At 38.1% G+C, this 22,583-nt stretch overlaps 2 protein-coding genes across 3 annotated transcripts; both read right to left on the bottom strand.

Moving 5' to 3' along the window:
- Positions 1-1,584: 1,584 nt before the first annotated feature.
- Positions 1,585-10,287, bottom strand: LOC113120574 (E3 ubiquitin-protein ligase rnf8-like). 2 transcript variants are annotated; one of them, XM_026290476.1, is made up of 8 exons: positions 10,038-10,287; positions 9,692-9,820; positions 7,834-8,523; positions 5,033-5,095; positions 4,861-4,950; positions 4,461-4,568; positions 3,350-3,561; positions 1,585-2,255 (listed from the first exon to the last, which is right to left on the bottom strand). In XM_026290476.1, the coding sequence occupies exons 1-8, from the start codon at positions 10,164-10,166 to the stop codon at positions 2,213-2,215; spliced, it is 1,464 nt and encodes a 487-aa protein (XP_026146261.1). In that variant the 5' UTR covers positions 10,167-10,287; the 3' UTR covers positions 1,585-2,212. The 2 variants fall into 2 exon arrangements, with proteins under 2 accessions (XP_026146261.1, XP_026146260.1); XM_026290475.1 differs by having other exon boundaries at positions 1,823-2,255; positions 3,357-3,561.
- Positions 10,288-11,537: 1,250 nt separating this feature from the next.
- LOC113120583 (alpha-1,6-mannosyl-glycoprotein 2-beta-N-acetylglucosaminyltransferase) lies at positions 11,538-15,209 on the bottom strand. The gene is made up of 2 exons (XM_026290489.1): positions 15,114-15,209; positions 11,538-14,997 (listed from the first exon to the last, which is right to left on the bottom strand). The coding sequence occupies exon 2, from the start codon at positions 14,869-14,871 to the stop codon at positions 13,630-13,632; it is 1,242 nt and encodes a 413-aa protein (XP_026146274.1). The 5' UTR covers positions 14,872-14,997; positions 15,114-15,209; the 3' UTR covers positions 11,538-13,629.
- Between the last annotated feature and the right edge of the window lie 7,374 nt (positions 15,210-22,583).

Genomic DNA, 22,583 nt, shown 5'->3' with positions numbered 1-22,583 from the left:
TATAAATTCGCAATTATAAGAGAAGTAATTTTCGTGAGATATAAACTTGTAATTGTGAGAAAAAAGTCAGAACTGCAAGATATAAACTCATTCATGAGATACAAAATCAAAATTGCGAGATATAAATTTGTAATTGTGAGATATAAACAACTGCAAGATACAAAATGCTAGATATAAACTCGCAATTATAAGAAAAGTAATTATTGTGAAATATAAACTCAGAATTGTGAGATAAATTCAAAATGGTGAGCTATAAATTCGCAATTTTAAGATTAGTCGTGAGATATAACCTTGCAATTGCGAGAAAAAAGTCTGAATTGCAAGATGTAAATTAATTTATGAGATACATGCTCGCAATTATGAGAAAAAAAAGAATTACGTAATATATAAACTACAACTACAATAAAGTCAGAATTGTATTTTTGTGTAATTCACAATCCTCTGAAAGAAAAGTTCTTATTAGATAAAAAAAAAAAAAAAAAAAAAAAAAAAATCGCAGTTACCTTTTTTAATTTTTATTCCATGACAACAGCAAAAACCCAGAATCAGATATAAAAAAAGGTCGTAACTGACATGCCAATTAGTTGCAAGAAAAAAGTCATAATTTTGAGATTTTTTTTTTTATGCCATGGCTTCCATACTTCAAAGAGGTCACGACCTCAACATTACTCCCTCAGCCCCAAGTCAATCGCTTCTCATGGTTTGATCATTTCACCAAAACCTTTCTAGAAAGAGATCAAGTCACTCACCGCCTAAACCACCAATGCAACACGACAAGCAAGAGAGGCAAATAAAAAGCTGCGGGCGAGAGCGTGGCTGCCACGCTTCTCTTTACGACACATCAATGATGAGAACGCAAGAGCCAAGGCCCGAGTGCAGCCCGGGGCGGCCGTCACTGTCATGCCAGTATAATCCCACCTGACAAGACACACGCTTTCCCAGTACTGCTGCACTAACAGACTGGAATGACACAGAAGGGCTGTAGATGTTGGCTGTGAAGTGAGCTCTCCATGCAGCCCAGCTGGGTGACTCACAACACTGGCGTTCAACATCTGCTTCAGAGTCACAGATCACCAGACTCTCGCACGGTTCAGTCAGATCCTGGCCTTTCAGGACAAGAAAACATTGCTCCAGTTGGAAGAACACACCATGCAATAAATTAGTTTGCACAGATCATCTTTGAAGATTTTAGAGTGTTTCCACATGAAAACGTTGCTGACACAAAGACAAGTTTCAAAAATGGTGCATCTTTTAACAAACTACACCTTTTTTTTCACCAACAAAAAAAAAGTTTACCACTTAAAGTTAGTTTATTCAAATCACTAACCTTAAATATGAGCTTTAGAAATAGAGATGCTTGACTTAAACACCACTAATCTAGAGTTAAAAAGGTTACTGTTACTGCTCATATAAAAAAAACTAATGCAAATGAAATTGAACACATTACTTCCCATAAAAAGTAAACAAGTAATGCATTGTTAATTTTTTTGTGAGTAATGTAAAATAGTAATGCATTACTTTTAAAAGCAACTTTACGCAATACTGGTTATAGGCTTGGACAAAAATCCAGATAATGGTTCCAAATACATTCAAAAGAGATCAACAGGCCTATGCTGATCAACATTTAATATCACACTGCTGCCCTCTTGCGTCAGACACCGGAAATGACCAATTGTTCCCATAACAATCAACAATCATTACAGCAATGCATTATAATGGGAATGACATAGATTTGTCACATCATTTGCTTTCAGAGTGTGTTTAACATAAGCTTTTTCTTATCTTCCGAGCTGATTTTGGGAGAAATTCCATGGGATTTAAATGAGATAAAAAGTACTACATTTTTATTGGTAGATGAAACATTTTCAAATTGCCTACAAAAACGACTTTCTGTGCAGTTCTGCATATGTAAATCTGAAGTTCTGTACAAATGTAATTAAAACAACAAGTGCAAAATAATTATAAAGTTTATTTTGACAAGAAAAGTCACAATGAGCTACTAACATAAAAATAGCATGGTTAAATGAATCCAAACAAACGAGCTGTGCCGGTGTTCTTCACGTGTGTTTGTCAGAGCTAATCGTCCTCATCAGTCAAGGACGAGTCGTCATCGATGGGAAACTGATCCAGAGAGCCGTTCGACTCGGAGGAGTCCAGGAACACGGAGCTGTCGCTCTGAAAGAACGTGTCGCTGCTGTTGCTGTCGCTGTCGTCATTTATGACTACGACGGCTGGAGAGACGATCTCTTTCTGACCTGAGAAGAGTTTATAATTTGTGTTTCAGACAGGACTTTGTACTTTTAAAGCACCTTTTGTATGTAGAGGACTTGTATTTAAGCACACACGTAATCTTGGCAGTTTAAGCAGAACAGCTGTTTGTTATATTGTTGATTTAAAACAAAACACTAAAGGCAAAAACCTATTTTTATGCACAGCTCAATTTGGACAATTTTGTCTATTTAGCTTTTCATAGCATGCTGTTTCCGATAAGTGTAAAAAACAAAACATCCAAAATACACATTTATTTTAGAGAAATGTAGCATTGCATCACTTGCTCAACAATGGATGCTCTGCAGTGAATGGGTGCCGTCAGAATGAGAGTCCAAACAGCTGATAAACACATCACAATAATCCACAAGTTAAACACATATTAAAGATTGATTTGTTATTTTAGCTTTTGTTTGGAGTGGTGTGGATTATTGTGATGTTTTTATCAGTTGTTTGGACTCTCATTCTGACGGCACCCATTCACTGCAGAGCATCCATTGGTGAGCAAGTGATGCAATGCAGCATTTCTACAAATCTGATGAAGAAACAAACTCATCTGCAAATTAAATAAAGGAATCATATGATGCAGCTAAAAAGAACATTATTTGATGTATTTGATTAAAATGAATGTGTTTATGCGGTTTAAGGTTCAAAAATCACATTATTGTTTCTCCTCTATGCCCCGCCTTCTCAAACCTGTCGATTTTTTACATGGCACATCGGTCTGATTGCTCAGCTATCCAGTGTGTCGTGATTGGCTGAAAACCTCAAGTGTGTGATGGAAACATACTCTGATTTCCTGTCCGGCCGGAACAAGGAGACATAAACATTATAAACATGATTTATATTAGTGTCCTTTTTTGGAAGGCCAAACAAAGTAGTTTCGCTTTCTGGGCAGCGTTATGCAAATCTTCCCACACAGTGATGTAGACATGTGGGGGCGTGTTTAACAAGGTGTTTTAAGGGGCGTGGCAGAGTCTTAACTTTGATAAAGAATATCTCTTTGGGTTTGAGACTTTAGTCATTGCAACTTTACAGATCTTCTTTATGAACAGACGGTGGATGCAGTGATGTCACGCACCTCTCACCTTTCCGCTCGTTGATCAGCGCCAGGCGTCTCTCTCTCATGTCGGCGCTCAGGTTCTCCACCATGCGGTCGATGCAGTTGTCCAGGACCAGAGAGCGCGTCTGAGATGTGATGGTCTGCCAGCAGATGGGACACTTGTCCTTGCGTTTACGCCACTCTCGGATACAGTGCTGACAGAAGCTGTGAGCACAGTTCAGCGTCACCGCCTGAGGGTCAAAGGTCGAGAGAAATAAGCGGTTAATTACCATCTGATGTAGAGTGCACGCAAAACTGGAAAAGGATTACAAAACTCTCAAAGATTTGGGGTTTAATCTATTTTTGTGGCGTTATTTCACACAAATCCATTTTGAACACTGTGACAACAAACTGCGACTGGTTCCTTTACATCACAATACATTGCAAAATAATCAAAAATAAACTATCATTAAAATCCAACTTGGCAAAGATTGAAGTAATGACGCTGAAAAATATTCATTTAAAATGTAAAAATATTCCACAATATTACAGTTTGAACTACATTTTTAATCAAATAAATGCAGCCTTAGTGAGCATAAAATAATTCTTTCATACACATAAATAAATCTTACCTCACACTTTTGAGGTAAACAGAGATAAACTGTACATACATGCCACTGGTTTTCATATTTTTATATAATGCATTGATTCAAATGAACCTCGTCATGAAAACATTCTTCCATTCATTAAGTGTATTCGTTTAAAAAAAAGAAACCTATTGCTCAAAATAAATAAAAAACTAAAAATCCAGGATTCTTTCTAATGTTTGTGGAAAAAGTTCATTTGATAATATAATTAATAACTACACCGCTATCTAAAAAGACACTGAACTTGCAAACAAATGGCTTCATGCATGCACTAAAAATGATTCAAAATAGAAGTAAAATCATGCAAGTAAAAATGGCTCTGAAGCATTGTTTGTTTTAGATCTGTTTAAATGCAAACATGATTTCAGTGCACCTTTTGGGCCTTTGCATACTTCCAGTGGAGTTTTTGACACTACTTGCAAACTTTAGTTTTTTTCTGTCAGCGTTCTTCCCCCGTCATTCCTGCCTATGATCACATGACCTTTCACATCAAGTGTTTTTACCTGAATGAAGAGCTCAGAACAAATACTGCACTGCAGTTCACTCTCCAGCACTTCAGTCATCTGTGTGACCACTTCCTCTTTCTGAGCCTTGGCCTTTTCTTTCTCTTCCTGTGGGAGAAGGTTACAAATGATGGCACAGGACGGGTTGTTCTTGATTATTTTTAGGCATTATGTCATAAAACGAATCTGCTGACCCATGAAGAGTCTGATGCACAACTCATTTTAGTCTATAAACGTCTGAAGCCTGACGGATCACGTTACACTTTCATTACACAGGAAAGAACAGCTAGGAAATTCAACAGAAATTCACCGAAAAACAATACATTTTCATGTTCTGGCAAAACCTCTATCATTTAGTGCTCGTTTATCCTCACTTATTTTATTTTCATGCTCGAGCTACCTTTGTAACTTCCAGCTCCTTATCTTTGGCTTGGAGAACTTCCTTGAATCCTTCTCGAGCGTGTTTGAGCTCATCGATAACTTTCCGGTGCTGGCAAAGCAAAAGAAAACACTATGTAATACTTACACTTAAGCTCATAAAATACTGAAGATGTGCAGTTTGTTTCTCGTACCTCTTTCAACGCCTCCTCAAGTTGTTTTTTCAAGCCTTCCTCATTCTGCTGAGCTTTTTCAGTCTTGGGAAAACACAGAAAATTGTATATAAATGGCTTTATTTAATGATCCACAGCCTCCTCTTATGCCAGAAATAAGTTGTTAAATGATAATGGTCATTTTATTAATACAGTAGATCATCCGAAATTACCCAGGAAATTATTGGAGAGAACACACAGAAATGTATTTAGATGAAGCAGAAGCTTTTGAATCTTTTAGAAAATCAAGCAAGTTTTCAGCAGATCATACATCTTTGATAAGCAATGCATTTCAGCTACAGCTTATGCTTTATTAATTCATCTCAATGTGTGATGTGATGAAGATGATCGGGACTCTTAATGGGAAAGAGCAACATAGATATAAATATTAATATAGTAAATGTACTAATCCGAATCTTGTCACAATGACGCTCTAGATACAGCTCTGAAATTCATGTGGTATGGTGTTTAGATTTTGTACTATAATATACCTTAATATTTATTAATATTTAGAATTAGCTTTTATTTTTGTATATTTGGTTTGTGTGTTTTGTTATGCGTTTATCTTTTTTTATTTTAAATATTATTTAGCTTTAATTAATTTTATTAATTTTAGAACATCAATTTAAACTTATTTCAGCTGAAAGTTTGTTTTTCCATTTAAATGATTTTTTTTTACTTAAAAAAAGAGCAATGCGCTCTAGATATATTCTTAAAAATAAATAAACAAAAACTAAATTAAATTCATAAAAAAGTAAATATCTTCATCCAAAGCTCAGTGTGCTGTTCCTCTAGATGAAATTATAATTTTATTTATATTATGTATAGTAATATATTTACAGCATTATTATTTTTAAACTACTATTTTAATCCTTTTTATGTTTTATATTTCCATATAAATATAATTTTTAATTAAAATTAGGGATGCACCGAAATGAAAATTCTTGGCCGAAACCGAAAACCGAAAAAGAGAAAACCAAGGCCGAAAACCGAAACCGAAACACCGAAAGAAATTATGCCAATTATTAGTACCATTGCATTTATTGCTATGACCGTGTACTAACTTTACTAAAATTAAGACATTGCAATTGCATAAATTAATATTAAAGTTTCAAAGATAATTACAATTACATAACTTATTTTTTTTTAAAAAATACATAAAAATACATAATTACAAATGATGCAAATATTCATTAAGCACATTGCAACAATGCACAGTATAAAACAAAATTCAAACTAAAAATTTATCCCATTTTTATCAAATTAAAGCAGAAATCTATCAGAAAATCTAGCATAAATATGGCTACAATCTGATATTATGTATGTATATATGTTTGTGTGTGTGTATAAGAACAAAATAGTCAACGTATTATTATTATTTGAGGCACTTTCTTGCAGAATTCCACTGAACATATCAGACAGCGATGGTGCATGGCACTCATCTGGTGCAGAGACGAGTCTTTTTTTCTGCGCTCTGATCTGTCTCCTGCACTTGGCGCTTCTCCATCTCCGTCTCCACGCGGGTTCTCCGCATCCAGCGCGGCCTGGATCATTTCTCGTGCGCGCTGCCTTACTTCCGCATCTAAGTAATGGTCTTTATAACGCGGATCAAGCACATTCGCGATGAAGTGCAGAGGATCCGAAAAGATCTCAATGAGACGTGTGCTAACAGATTCTGTAAGACTGTAACGTTACTTTTCTTTGTTTTCACTTCGTGGTCCGTCTTAATCTCTTTGTTAGGAGACGCTTTAGTGCTGCGAATAAAGGAATACGAAGAGAGAGAATGTTCTCACTGGTGTTAAGTGAATGTCGCGTGGAGCTCGTGGCGCTAATATGCAGGTGCACGTGCAGGTCGCGGTTTCTGTTTGCGTCATCACAACATTTCGGCCGTGTTGTTTCGGTGATAAAAGTCTATCGGCCGAAAACCGAAAAGGCCATTTTCGGCCGAAAATTTTCGGTGGCCGAAATTTCGGTGCATCCCTAATTAAAATTGTATAAAAAACTTACTTTCTTTTTTTTATAATTTCAGTAATTTTAGAACTTCCGATTCAGTTGCCAAGGAAACATTTCTAATTCAAATTTTTATATAGTATTCATCTAATATTCATATTTTATTTCAGCTAAAAGTTGGTTTTTCATTTAAAACCTTTTTTTTGTATCCATTTAAGCTTTATTTCAAATAACAAAAATATTGTTTGATGATCATGGACTCCAAATGGAAAAGGGCAATGCGATCTAGATATATTCTTATAAATAAACAAATAAATAAACAAAAAATAAATAAACAATTAAACTGATAAAAAAGTAAATCTCTTCATCCAAACCTCACTAAAAGAAATTTTATTTACATTATTTATAATACAACTATTTTAATCCTTTTTATTTTATATATATATATATATATATATATTTATTTGTATATATATTTAAATGTAATTCTATACAAAAATTGGTTTCATTTATTTACATTTTAGTAATTTTTTTTTAAGTCCGATTCAGTTGCCAAGGCAAAATTTCTAATTTCATTTTTCTATAAAACCCATCTAATATTACATACGTTTTTCCATCTAATATTCATCTTTTATTTCAGCTTAATTGCAAATAACAAAACTCTTATATAACATTTTTATAACAACATTGGCCATCGCTGCACTTTCTCTGTAGCCAAAACTGCATACTTCCATACTAGATCCTAACTCATAAGAGATTCAAAGTGTGCATATGACGGATACGGACACTGTATTATACGATGAGGCCATGGAAGAGGATTTCAGTGTGCTCACCTCCAGACGTCGCTCCTCCTCACAGAAGGATTTCTCCAGGGTCTCCATGCGTTTGAGCGCCTGCTCCTGCTGTGACCTCAGCTGACCCTGCAGCATCTCCAGCTGCGTCTGCAGATCCTGCTTCTCCCGCTGTCTCTCCGGCGTCTGATGCTCCAGCCGCTCCAGCTCCGCCGCGCGCTTCTGTGTGTGTCCCACACGGCCCTTCAGCACCATCAGGTTCCTGTTGTAGCGGTGCACGCTAGCCAGCTGCTGAGTGCTTTCACTGCCGGCGCTCGAGCTGCTTCCAGCTTTATCACCGCTTCTGTCCACCTCCAGGGGTTTAGAGAAGAACTGCTCTGTTTCCCGGCGTTCCTTGGACGGACACGGCTGCGCACGCGACTTATCCGGGTCGGAGCTGCGGTACAGCTTGGATTCGGAGTTCTGCGTGGGACACGGCTCCGACTCGTCTCCATCGAACTTACGCTTTGAGTTTTTCAGTTTTTGGGCGACGGAAGCAGCGTCGGATTCTTTGCTCAGACTCTTAGAGAGGAAAGATTTGACATCATTGAAGTTCCTCTGGACCAGGATGTAGTCAAACTCCACGGGGTTTCCGTCGAGAGGGACGCCGAGCCGCACAGAATCACCCTGCTTGAGTAAAAACGGGTTTCCAGCCGGGATCCGGCTCCCATTTATCCACACGCCATTCAGACTCTGGGTATAAAACAAGATAGACATTTTAATAATCTACAACATTAAACAGACTGTTTTATATTAACATGGCAGTTATTTTAATATTATTTATTGCTGTCAAATGATTAACCTGTTAACTGTCACTCACGTTTTTGAAGATAGACATGAATGTGCATGATACAAACCTAAATTTTTATAATTCATGACTGAAAACATTTTGTAACAAGATTTTGATGTACCATTTACATGGTAATGCAATGTCTGATTTTAAAATGGGTTTTGAAGGATGAATTTTGAGATTTTATGTTTTCAAGTGATATATAACTTCTGATGATTTCTAAAATGTGATAGAGAAAAAGGCAACGAGGAAGTCTTATTTTTAAACAAAGGTCAAAGCTCCTTTTGTAATGTAGATTTCTGAGGGTGCACTCTTGTCATAAATTTATCTATTACTTTTCCTACATAATTTTTAACAAAAAATATTGGTAAAATATATATTTGGGAGTCTTAGACCTTTCCAACGATATATAGTTTGTCAAGATTAGATTAAATTTGATTGTAATATAGTATAGTCAACGTAGGCGTCCCGTATACGGGACGGGGTGACATTTGACAGGTTAAAAGCAAGCAAAATAAAAGTCTTTGTTTACATACTTATATATATATATAGCTTGCTTTTAATTGTTTGACAGCACTAAATAACATTAAAATAACTGCCATGTTAATATAAAACAGTGTTTTGAATGTTGTAGATTATTAAAATGTGTCTATCTTGTTTTTATATATGTGTGTGTGTGTACTGTGAACATGTATATATAAATACACACATACAGCATGTTCTTGTAAATATTTACATGGGTATATTTATATTCATAAAAATTATATCATATTTCTTCTAATATTTTTTTCTGTAGAAAGACAGACATGTATAGTAATGAAACCCAAAATATTAAATATCATGGATGAATATTGGCTGAATAATCTTTTTTTTTTTTTTTTTTTGGAGCCAGAATACAGGGGGGTAAAAATGACTTCAGAAAGATGGAATCATCATGATGTTATTATTATTATTTTTTTACATAGAGATTGGTAGAATTTTTGTTGCATTATGTGCCAACGGTGACCGTTTCATGTTCTTTCTCCAAAGTTTGCATGCATATCTTAATAGACCAACGGACAGACACTAAACCTTATTATCCGTCACGGTCCACTCTCCATCATCATTTTTCTTGAACAAACAGTGAATTCTGGATATCATCAGTGGACAGATGCTCGACAGAATCTGATGGGTCACATTTAGACCACGACCAACAGAAACCTGAATAAAAAGAGAGAGAAAACCAATTAGCAATCATGAAATCAATCACATATAAAGTGTTGCTTTAACTCCCAACACTAACGCAGGTCAATTTTGTTTTGATTTGGAATAAATCTGTTAAACTCTTGACTTTGCCTCAGAAAGCTGCATGTCAAATTCAGTTTCTAAAAAATAATAAACAGATATAAATAGATGAGGTTTATTCAGAAACATTCACCTCCGAGGCCTCGAACAGATGCAGCCAGTCGCGGTCTCTCCCCACACGCTGCAAACACCATATTTTGTCATTTTTAGAACATTCTTTATCGGTGTTTAATGAAGGAGGCTCTCCAGTCTTTTCCATCATTCCTGCGCCATTAATTACCGTGAAGTTATATTGTTTTTATCGTGAGTTTTCCGCCGCATACCGCCATGAAAGAGTTTTTCACAAGAACACATCGCTTCCACTCTACGCTCTGTGCGCGTCACGTGACACCCAGCGGAGTCTCTGATTGGCTGCGGGGGTTTCGGGGTTGAAGATTATTGGCTGAGCGCTTTAGACTCTGACAGTTGGTCTCTTCTCCGCCAGAGGGCAGTTGTAGGCTCAAAGAACCGAATACTTCGATGAGCGAATATGTTTTTTGTCTCAATACATACAAATATTATGTTTTAACATTTTAAATAATTGTACATTTTACAGGTTAGTACCTGACTTAGAAGTGTAAACGAGGGCAGCAATTTCAATAAAATATATTTATTAAACCCTCATCGAATTAAGCACAAACGCTTGTGATTGTGTCATCCCGAGAAACGCTGAGAAAAGTAACATTTGTCAGGTGATAACCCATGCGACATTTTTAACAATAATTTACGCTTAATAATAATAATAATAACACTAATAATACATATCAGTAAATAGCTATTAAATTTTAAATATTAAAAAATATATATAATTTTTAAAACTAACGAATTATCTGACGAATTGGCGATAACATTGTAATAACTGCTTCACGCTCATTGCTAATCTACAACTGTAAGTACCTTATGCTTTGCTTTACTGTATTTACGGTGTGTCTCAATTACCATTACATATGTACTATATATATATATATATATATATATATATATATATATATATATATATATATATATATATATATATATATTTTTTTTTTTTTTAAAGAGCGGATTAGCATATTTAACGACCCCTAGTGACCGCGATACACGATAATCACTTAAGATTTTATTTTTTAGTTTTTTTCAATATAATAATATCTAAAATACAGCTTTTTGTCCTCATATCCTATCATTATTTCCTTACGCTTATGATCTTGCAAATATAAAGTAGCATTATTGTGGCTGTGTATGGTGTGTACTGTGACTCTGTAAAGCTCTCTGGAAGTAAACAAAACAAGGTTATCTTATCTGAACAGAGCTTACAGTTAAACAAACAGAGCAGACAGAGAAAACAGAGCCTGCTTATTATGAAATTAACTATAAATGTTTCATTTCAAATGATAAAATCATGTATTTGAATCATTTTAAAGAATAGAAAGACGCCTGATGATTATAAGCCATTCACAACCTCCTTCCTCAAAACATAATCTTCTGACAAGTCTGATAAAATATTGATAAAATTCATATAAAGTATTTTTCCTGCACTGCCAGTATCTAAACACAGGTCAGGCACTTAATTATAATAATTTATACCTTATTAAAGAGACACAAACACAGAATATGGAATTATTCCGACAATCTATTATATACAAACTCAGTTTTAAAATGACAAACACTCAAAAACAACAACAAAAAATCATCAAAAGCATACCCCTTATTCATAAATTCATGACATGATCAATGCATCTTTGGCTGAAAGCTTAAAGAACAAATCTGAATATGGCTTTAAGAGCTAGCATTATGATTTGTTTTTGGAAACAAATCATACAAGAGAGATTGCATCATTAGAGAAATCAATCTCTCTCATGCACACTTACAGTATTCACCCAGAACACAATCAAAGAACACATTTCAGATCCACTTCCACAAAAACATTTGGCAACTCTTTTGAGCATGTCAGCTTTTCCTCCCTATAGGTATAACGGAAATCACAGAAAGGAAACACACAGAGAAGGTCAGCTGGAAAAAAAAACACGAGGTCCACCTTTGTATCTTCCAAATTCTCCAAACCAAGCACAAAGGTAAGTTTATTTGGCTTCATGTCAAGGCTGTAAAGATAGCATTTCACAACATATATAATTCTTCCATCCCAGGAACCCCCAACTTCTACTAAGAGTCTCAGTTGGGAAAATAAATAGACTCTTTCATGCAGTTTACAGTGATTATGGATAAACATCTGGAGCCAAACCTGTTTGACTGATGAAAATCATAGACTAAGTTCTGTGCAGTTATTCCAGTCTTCCATGTACATTTAAGCAAGATATTAAACACAATGTTAGACAACAAAGTAGCGACGTGTGAGAAAAAAAGAAGAAATGATCTGAAGAAACCCGGATTTGAAAGGATGCAAAGCACAAATGCAAATAGCCATATGCAAATTTAAAAAGAATGTTTACAAGGCACATTAAACACAAATTCACACATCTAAATACACCACCAAAATATGTCCCTCTGTTAAAAAATAAACAAAACAAACAAACAAAAAAAAAAAAGATCTTTCATTTTTAAGAAACATCAGTAACAGAAGACAGAAGGAATGTTACATTCAAACTATTGTTTTTTTTTTTACAACAAACACCCATCTGGATGTTGCTTGCTGGAAGGTTTATGATTTGTGCTGATATTGTTAAAATGCACTGTAAAAATGCATGTTTTTGCACCGTGGACAATTTCCCTATGTTCAAGTGTCAGTAATATTCAAATTATGTAAATCTGCTAAAGTCAGGTCTCAGGAAACATATTCAGGTCACCACAAAATCAAACAAGAAGTGTGTGTTTTGTTTTTTACACTATTGTGCTGTATGCATAAAAAATGGAGCCAGTGTTTTATCAAAACTATTAATCTGTTTAGTTCTGTGACATTTGTAACACAATTAAGCACATTTCCTACTACAAATTATCATTATCGTAATGCCTAGAGCTAGTGATACATCATTTAGATCGTAAAGCATTCATTTATCGTGGTAAATACTCGAAAAATTGGTGTAGAAACATTTAAACTCATAAATTGCTTTTAAATTTCACATTTAATTCCAAAGAAAATGCACAGTGAATTAAACATGACATTTTTTAAATGTACCAAATCATATTTGTTTTATTACAACAAATGTTTAACAGTGTACTGGCTTTAGTGCATGCTCTTTAAAAATATATATAGTATAGTAAATTTTTACTATACAATGCATAGCAAAAAATTTTATCTGAAGTTGTAAAATTACTGGAGTCCTGTTTTACAAGAAAACACTATTTCAGTCTTACCACAAAACTTGTTTTTGATTCTTTGTGAAATTTACAATCGGTTTCCTGCGTGAAAACTGTAAAGCATGGCAGTGGCAACTTAAACTAAATTAGACGGGATTCTTTACATTTTTAAGAAGACTGATAAAGTCTTTTCTCGCGGACCTTATAATATTTTATATTTATAATGTATAAATTCTCTCTCTCTCTCTATATATAGAATATTCAGAAGCATTATACTGTAACAAGAATATTTAGTTATTTGATTGTTTGTGAACATTCGACCTGTTTTTTGTGAGATTCATCCACATTATGCACAATATACACACCATTATAGCTCACAATTTCCTGTTTTTGGTGAAAGCTAAACCTGAATCATTTAACCCTGATGTTCTGAATAAGTGAAAGCGTCCAGCTCAGAGTCGAACCGCGTAGTTGATGCACAGCGTGTGGTCGCGGACGTCGCCCCATCCTCCGTTCTTCATGTGAGGCTGATGCTCCACCGACCCGTGGTCTGTCAAGGTCAAAACCGGTGGGAAAAGAGCGGTTTGCACCTCTTTAAGCACTGCATCCACCCTCTCCTGAGCCTTTTCCGGTCGGCAATCCTCCTTCTGATGCAGGCCGCAATCTCCGGTGTGAAGAACCCGGCTTCCTCGAGCCACCAGAACCTTGAGAGGTTTAGAGATGCATGTCCCAGACAAGCTCTGCAGGGTCCAGTCCCAGTTATAATCATCATAGGTGCAGAATGCATGATTGCATCCCATCAGTTTGTAGTAGAGCTCTCTGGAGATGCCCATGCCTATGTTATGCTTGGTGGACAGCCATCCTGCTGTCTCCGTTTGGCTGGAAAGCTCATGGAAGCCCGATAAACTGTCATGGTTGCCTACAGCGAGGATGTCGCAATCCCCGCATTTGGTTTTCCTGAGCTCGCCCATGGATTTAAAGTATTCGTGGAAATCTGGGAGAAGGTAGTTGTCTTCCTCGATGAAGACGACAAGCCCGTTGTATCCCCGAAGCACCCGCACTCGCTCGAACACGAAATGCAGCTTCCACCACCAATGGTGTTTGGTTTGGGTGATGGACGCTTCTCGGTAGTGTCCGTACGAATCCGGGTGCTCCGCGTTCAAACAACCCTTTTTCACGGCGTCCTCCTTCGATATGTCTCTCGGACAATCTTTGGGATCCTGTCCTGGGAATTCGTTGGAATACAGCTGGATGCTGTAGGGGAAATAGATCTGGAGGACCCTGCAAAAAGTGATTCCTTTGACTACATCAGAGACTTCCTCTGAGAAATAGTCGTGGCTGAATATCACAAGCGTGTTTTGGATTCCAATGACTTTTTCTAAGGACTGTATGAGCATTTTGAGGTACGCCGGACGATTGTGGACTTGCACGACGACAACAACTTCAGGATCCAATGGAAACTTGTCTCCATTCTGAATGAACTGCCGGTAGTTGCTGTCATAGACGGACTTCCTCATGTTCTCAATGGTCCCGTAGTCGAATTTAACCATTATAGCAGTCTGAGAGACCTCTTTTTCTGTCACCTCCACGTTTGTTTCATCTTTAGTCCGTCGTAAAGAGTAAAACAACATTAAAAACACAATTAAAATGACAAGGAACGCAATAAAGTTCTTCTTCAACAACCGGAATCTCATTTTCACAGCCGAAGCACCATAGAAACCAAACGCTCGGGGTCATATGCTGCTGTTATGCGTCTGATGTGGACGTAATCCGGGCATTTCAACAGCGAGCGAGCGTTCAGGTGAAACACAGACGTCGATCTGTCAAAAGAAGTTATTATGAGTGAGTTTACACGCGACTCGTAACGCGGCGCGTGAGAAGATGATAAGTATATTTTATCATAAGTCTGGTAGTTTGTAAAGCGAAAGCTACTCACCCTCATAAAGTGTCATGTGCAACAAAGTTGGAAGCAGGAAGAGAAAGTGCAGAGGATGAGGAGGTCTCTAACGCTGACGTGTTCTTACAGTCGACACGAGATCGCTCCTCCTCACTCCAACAACACACTTATTACGACATACTTCAGATATGACTCAAAATGTAAATAATACCTGCTAAAACATCATGCACTCGTAAAGAAATAGACCATTTTATTTGCTGTACCGTCGTTTAGTTAAAAAATAATAATGTAATGAAATGATGTGTTGAGGAATTCGATGTTTTATATCATTATGTTTAATGTAGCTATATTACGTAAACATAAATGTTAATATAGGCTACACACACACACACACACACACACATACACGTGTGTGTGTATTCTATTAATATAGTCATTGAATATGTGTGTAAAACATTATGTAAAACATTAATTATGAAATGAAAAAAATGTGTGTGAGAAAATATATAGCATAAATTACATACATAAATTAATAATCATATAATTAATTCACATAAATAATATTTTACTTGTATTCATATATATATTTTTAATATTGTATTATATTTCGATTTTTATAAAAATGTATTAGGATATTAAACAGCACGCACCTGTATTAAATATATATAATTGAAATGATAACTATAAGAGCTTTAAGTTAATATGCAACAATATACAAAATTAATTTTAAAAAAATGTAGAAAAATGTTTAGGTTTACAGTTCAAGACAATTTAATATAATTTAATAAATGGAAATATATGAATAAAAATGTCACTTCAGTATCATAATCTTCAGAATTATAAGCCATTTAAGTTTTCCCGTCATGTATACAGTTTATATTAAATTTGGTTTCGAATTTATTTCAAAAGTATTTAAGAAAAGCCTTTCGAACATTAATGTCTGGATAAATGACACGTAATTTAGGCCTATTGGACAAATACATTTGATGTGTGTGTGTGTGTGTGTGTGTGTGTGTGAGAGAGAGAGAGAGAGAGAGAGAGAGACTCTGTGGGATGTTCTGCAAGCTTTACATAGCAAAAGAGATAAAAACGGAGATACAAATAAAAGGAAAAACCTGTTTTGTTCAGCGTTTACGAAAGACTCGTGTGAAACCAGCTGTGCAGCTCTTTTGTTGATTATTCAGATGACCTGTAGATGGCAAACGAGCATCATATGTTAAACCCACTGCTTACGTCATATATCTTTCATAGAACCAGAACTCCTTGTAACCCAACAGCTTTACTCGACATAAACGACGATAAATGGGTGCTAGAAATGATTTAATCATGTTGTCACCTAGAAAAAGCCAACAGGTCTGATTAACACCAATCAGAAAAGTAACAGCCATAGTGATAACAGTTAAATACAGGATGCAGTTGAATGATGAATCAAGCTTGTATATTTTACCAAGAGATTAATTTCGCAACTAGAGAAGCAAAATGTTGATTTAAATCCTATAGACGTACATGTAATATTCTGTCTCTGTCTCCCCCATTCGCAAAGCACTCGAACTACAAAAAACCTTTGTACTTCAAATCAATAAACGACTTTGTTTACTTGGCAACCGAGAACAGGTTCTTATTCATAAGTCTTATTCATAAGAACCGGTTCTATTATTTGAAAAGAACCGGAACGGTGAGCAATTTCTAAGTTTCGGTTCCGAAAACGGTTCTGGTGCGACAAGTTTGTCGCATATTGTCATTACTCTTCATAACTTGAACCACTAAATAAACAGACTGCTATTGTTAAGGAAGTATGAGGAATATATTTGTCACACACCTGGACTCATTTAATGTTTTTGCCCCAGTGACCCAGTTTCTGTCTTCCGTGATTAGTTCCCAGGTGTGTCTATTATCTTCCTCATGTGTTCCATGTCCCTGTTAATTTAATGATTCCATCCACCTGTGTTTCCCCAATTATCCTTTGTACTTAAGCCTTGTCCTTTCAGTTCTGTGTTGTCGGGTCTTCATTACCACTTGCTACTTACGTGTGTCTACCTCTGTGCTCCATGTTGGATATCCCCTGTGTTGGATATATTAAAAGCCTTATTCTGTTTATCCTCGACTCCGTATTCCTTCAGGCAGCGTAAAACCGTGACAGAAGACCCGACCTAAAGGAGAAAATAGAAAACTGCGTGTTCTTCCCTCCGTTTTGCTTTTGTTTTTTCACAGTCTTTTCGTTTCTTAGTGTCTATGGATCCCCTCTATCGTCCCGAATTCCTCATCCTCCTGCTGAAGCAGGAAGGACGTTCTCTCGAGGACCATACCAGACAGTTTTCCTTATTAGCTAATGCCACCAGCTACCCGGACGGCGCGCTCTGCACCTTCTACAACACCAGCCTGAACTCCAAATGCAGAGCGTTGTCGTCCGAAGATGGTCCTCGAGAGGATTTCGCCGCATACGTGGAGTGGACTCTGGCGAGAAATGGGTCACCTCTCACCGTCTGCCCCATAGAGGACCTCGCCAGCCCCACTCCTGACCCAGAGACCAGCCAGCCACCATCACGCCGCACGGAGCCAGAGCCCACCGCAGCCGCAGAGCCCGAGCCATCCACTGTCAGGGAACAGGATCTCGAGAGCACGACTGACCAGGTGTGTGAGCCGGCAACACCGTGCATCGTGGGAGTCCTCGTGGAGATCGAGGGCGTGGAGGAAAGCCCTGCCCACACTCCTGCGACTGAGGGTGAGCTGTATACCGTCTCTGAAAGTCATATGGAGCAAGTTCTGGATCTGATGGACTGGTCTACGGAGGTAATCCCTAATATTCCTGTTTCCCCGCTGGTTCCGTCCAGCCCTGATTCCCTTGTATACCCTCTCAGTCTCCCACTCCTACCTCCTCCAGTCATTTCCTCTGCTCCATTTCCGCTGGTTCCGCCCAGCCCTAAGTTTTCTGTTTCTCCGCTGGTTCCGCCCAGCCCTGAGTTTTCTGTTTCTCCGCTGGTTACGCCCAGCCCTGAATCTTCTGTTTCTCCGCTGGTTACGCCCAGCCCTGAGTTTTCTGTTTCTCCGCTGGTTACGCCCAGCCCTGAGTTTCCTGTATCTCCGCTGGCTCCGCCCAGCTCTGAATCTTCTGTTTCTCCGCTGGTTCCGCCCAGCTCTGAATCTTCTGTGTCTCCGCTGGTTCCGCCCAGCTCTGAATCTTCTGTGTCTCCGCTGGTTCCGCCCAGCTCTGAATCTTCTGTGTCTCCTGTATTCCCTCCCAGCCTCCCTCTCCCGCCTCCTCTCAAACCTGCTGGTCCCTCTACTCCTCTTTCGCTGGTTCCGTCCAGTCCTGATCCTCCTGTCCTTCCTCCCATCCTTCTCCTCTCTCCTCCTCCTAGACCAGCCAGTTCCTCGCCATCCCTGCTGGTGCCAGTCAGTCCCGCAGCTCACCCTCAGTCCGCGCCATCGGGGCGCGGTGGTTCGCCGCTGGACTGCCAGTCTCCAGCTCCGCCTTGGCGTGTTAAGGCCCTGTCTCCGCCTCCAGCCTCCGAGCCCTGGACTCCTCCTCGGTCCTTCGACCCAGCGGCTCCGCCTTGGCTCTTAGCTCCCTCGTCTCCACCGTGGCCTGTCATCCCACCTGCTCCACCGGGCTCCCTCGTCCCTCCGGCTCCACCTTGGTCAGTCGTCGACCATCCGCCGCCTCGGGACTCCACTCCTCTGGTTCCACCTCGTCACTCCATCCCTCCGGCTCTGTCAGGCTCCTCCTTCCCTCCGGTTCCACCTCCATCCTCGGTCGCTCCGGCTCCACATCGGTCTGCCAGGACCCCGCCTCCGCCTTGGTCGCCTGAGCCTTCTGCTCCACCTAGGCCCTCCGGAACCTCGACGTCCCCCTGGCTCTGCGGCTGTGCTGCTCCATCTTGGGCTCCTCACCCACCGGTGCAGTCTCCGCCTGTCGGCCCCCTGGTGTCGTCGACCCTTCCTTCACCATGGCTGCTCCCGCCGTCGACTCCACCTTGGATCTCCGTCCTGGCTGGTCTCTGGTGGACCATCTGGCTCCTCCTGCTCCTGTCTCCTCCCTGGCTCCTCCCTCCGTCGTCTCCTCCCTGGCTCCTCCTTCTGTGGTCCCTGTCTGCTGGCCCCCTCCTGGGAGTCCGTCCTCCACCGGAACCTCCTCCCAAGTTCCCACCCACGCCTCCCTCTGTTGTTTCTACGGTGCGAGGACGCACCTACCGGGAGGGGGGAGTACTGTCACACACCTGGACTCATTTAATGTTTTTGCCCCAGTGACCCAGTTTCTGTCTTCCGTGATTAGTTCCCAGGTGTGTCTATTATCTTCCTCATGTGTTCCATGTCCCTGTTAATTTAATGATTCCATCCACCTGTGTTTCCCCAATTATCCTTTGTACTTAAGCCTTGTCCTTTCAGTTCTGTGTTGTCGGGTCTTCATTACCACTTGCTACTTACGTGTGTCTACCTCTGTGCTCCATGTTGGATATCCCCTGTGTTGGATATATTAAAAGCCTTATTCTGTTTATCCTCGACTCCGTATTCCTTCAGGCAGCGTAAAACCGTGACAATATTATTTACTGCAGGTCATTTCAAGAGGGATAAAACAAAGTGATAGAAAATATTTATTTTCATGCATTTTAAATGTTTAAACCATTAATTGTATCACATCATCTCCTGACTGCATTATCTTTGGTAAAATATGGGCTTTTTGAAGAGTGTGTATACATGGTTATAAGTAGCTAGTTTATATTTCATAAATTTAGGGAAATGAACAAGTTTCTTCCCTCAAATGAGTATTTGAGTATTTGGCCAACCAGCTTATTCCGGCTTGGAAAGCAAACTGTTATTGATAGTGTAAAAAAACATCAGCTTTGAAGCACATGCCGATTGATGGATTATTACATTTAATGAAGGTCAAATAGCAAAAAAACATAATAGGTCATTTAAATGGAACCGGAATCAGATCATGTAATATATGCTGAATTCTGACATTGCCAACCTTAAGCTGACAGTAAGTAATAAACAGTATTGAGCATTTAGTATTTTTCCTTCCCACTATTTTTTTTATAGTTTTTTTTTAAAAATATTTTTTAATAGTTGTTTAATGATTTTAATGGAAGTGGAATTGGAACAAGAACCAGAAAATTTCTAACGATTCCCAATTCAAACTACTTTTTGGTGCCACTATTAATGCAGGAATTACACACTTCACCATCAGTTCATGTTTACTGCATGCATGTGCTTGACAATTAACAGAGAAAAATCCATTCAGATGAATTGTGTAAGGAACTTAATACTTGCAAAGATCCACTGAAAGTTCAATATACCTAATAAGATAATTTATGTGAACTGGTTTCGCCCATTAAACCAATAAACTGAGGTCTTATTAAGGTTTTTAAATTTTTGGGTGGAACTGTGGTTCTTAAAAACACTCTCATTATCCATTTAACTTAATAAGCAGGCTTCCCAGTATTTGCATGGCCTTAAAACAAAGATCGTGGTTTAACTGTGTAACAGACCTCAGTTTAATATATTTGTGTGGGTTTAGCACAGGTCAACAACAGTCTCTGGACATGTGATGATAATGGAGCCGTCTGAGACAGCCACACATGCTTGTTTTTTCCAACAGCGAAAGCTAATTCTTCTTTCAGTTGTGATTTTATTAGTTTTAAAGGGAACTTTGTGAAATGCAATCTTGAGCTGTGTCTTCAGTGGTTCTTCTTTTAAATAGTTTGCAAAAGGTCAGAATGACATTAAAACCTTTCAGAGTTGTACAAATGGGGAAATTTTGTTCATTCTGTACTAATTTTAAGTTTGCTTGCTTTCTGAGGAAACAATGCAGAACTAATCAGTTCAAAAAAGCATGTTGTGCAATAAAACCACGTGCACATGTCATGATGTTTTACTATTTGTGATTGAATATAAAGCATCTTTCTGCTAAAACTTGAAATGTCTGATTGGGGGAAGTGGTGCAAACATCATCTGGATTTTATTGAATCCTTGATGCTTATTTGATCACTGATGAGAGCTGGAATCCACAATGAGCCACTGTAATGAAAAAAAAAATTGGATTTATGTTGGTTGGATTGTGTATGAGACCTTAAGTCCAAATGTATGTTCTGCCAAAGATCCTGTTTTGTACCACAGTCTTCCCACAGAATTTTTGTGTGAATTAAATTATTCAGCTCGGTGCAAGACTACACTTAAATGATTTGTTTTTCTCAAAGTGAGTGCTGTGTCATCTTAGTGCTCACCTTTTTGATGTTTTTCTCATTCTGACTGTTCAGCCTATTCAGTTAGCTTAGTATTTTATTAATGATTAACATTCTGTTTACAGGAAGGAGACACAACGGTCCTGACGGCTCCAAATCTGATAATGCCTTTTAGTGTTTCCTGACACCAGATAAAAACAAAAAGTCTTAATGAGGGTTTTTTATTTTTATTAAGTGAACAATTCCTTAACATTTCATCAGATTACCGCTGTCATCATTTTATAAAAGCATGCACGATAAAATGAGAAGCACCTCTAAAAACTCATGCAAGCAGGAGAGTATTGTTCACAGTTCTGTGGGTGGACTTGATTAAAAACATCACTATAAAGAATTAACTTTACTCAATGCAATTAAATTTTTCTTTAGTTCTGACATTCAATATTTTTCATTTAGAGTTTTTAAATGTTTTATGGCCAGCGTTTTTAACATAGTCAACTAACTCTTTCCAGTCTCTCATTTAAATGCACAAAAATAAGGGAAACGTATAAGAGATGCCAGCACCAAAGAGTGCCAAATATTAGTCATACAAATAATTTATTGTAATTGTGTCCTGTTTTGAAAAGCCAAGAGCATTTATAGATAACACTGGCATTAATCTCATGTGCTCAGAGTTTATTGTTACTAATCATCAAAAACAGAAGCAATAAAAGAAAAGAAAATCAATGCAACCTTTAATGCATGCTTTGAGAGCATGTCTGGACATAATATTAGATATTCGGCTCATGCAGTGTGTGACTGGACACGTGCATTTATTAATGTTAAGGCATATTCAGGTTTTGCAATAGCAGTGTTTGTGGGGGTTTTCTTGGAGCACATTAATCTGTGTCTTACCACGAGAGGCCAGAACATCTGTTTTCAATCACAGCTCAGAAACATCAGGACTCGAGGAGAACTGGGATGTGAAAACAAAAGGAGACACGGTTAATTCAGCGTGTGTTACCCAGGGTTGGGACATAACGTGATGAAGCACGAATGAGTGGATGACCATTGTCCGTTTGACTACGTAAAAGGACGATTACATATCGGCATAACACGCTCACAGCCTCAATAACGACAGCAGCGATTGACATCCGAGAGCGTCAGAGTTTGCAATGCTGTGTTTGGGTGGAGAATCACACTTGGTTGCCATGTTACTACAAAAGCAAAAATAACTAAAAAAAATTACAAAATGATGTCGCTTCATTTTACGAAATCAACTTACACTCATTAGTCATGAACTAGTGAAATCATTTCATTACATCAGGTGACATCAAAACAAAAAAGGATC

Source organism: Carassius auratus, chromosome 20 (assembly GCF_003368295.1).
Source record: "Carassius auratus strain Wakin chromosome 20, ASM336829v1, whole genome shotgun sequence".
Classification (NCBI taxonomy): domain Eukaryota; kingdom Metazoa; phylum Chordata; class Actinopteri; order Cypriniformes; family Cyprinidae; genus Carassius; species Carassius auratus.
This window is presented reverse-complemented; position numbering and strand designations above follow the sequence as displayed.

Bases quoted from the DNA above. Each gene is read 5' to 3' on its own strand.
- LOC113120574 (XM_026290475.1), bottom strand. From the start codon at position 10,166: ATGATGGAAAAGACTGGAGAGCCTCCTTCATTAAACACCGATAAAGAA. The intron at 9,821-10,037 runs GTGAATGTTTCT...CTTTTTATTCAG, and splicing joins ATCTGTTCGAGGCCTCGGAG to GTTTCTGTTGGTCGTGGTCT. The intron at 2,256-3,356 runs GTGAGAGGTGCG...AACTCTTCTCAG, and splicing joins GCTGATCAACGAGCGGAAAG to GTCAGAAAGAGATCGTCTCT.
- LOC113120583 (XM_026290489.1), bottom strand. From the start codon at position 14,871: ATGAGATTCCGGTTGTTGAAGAAGAACTTTATTGCGTTCCTTGTCATT.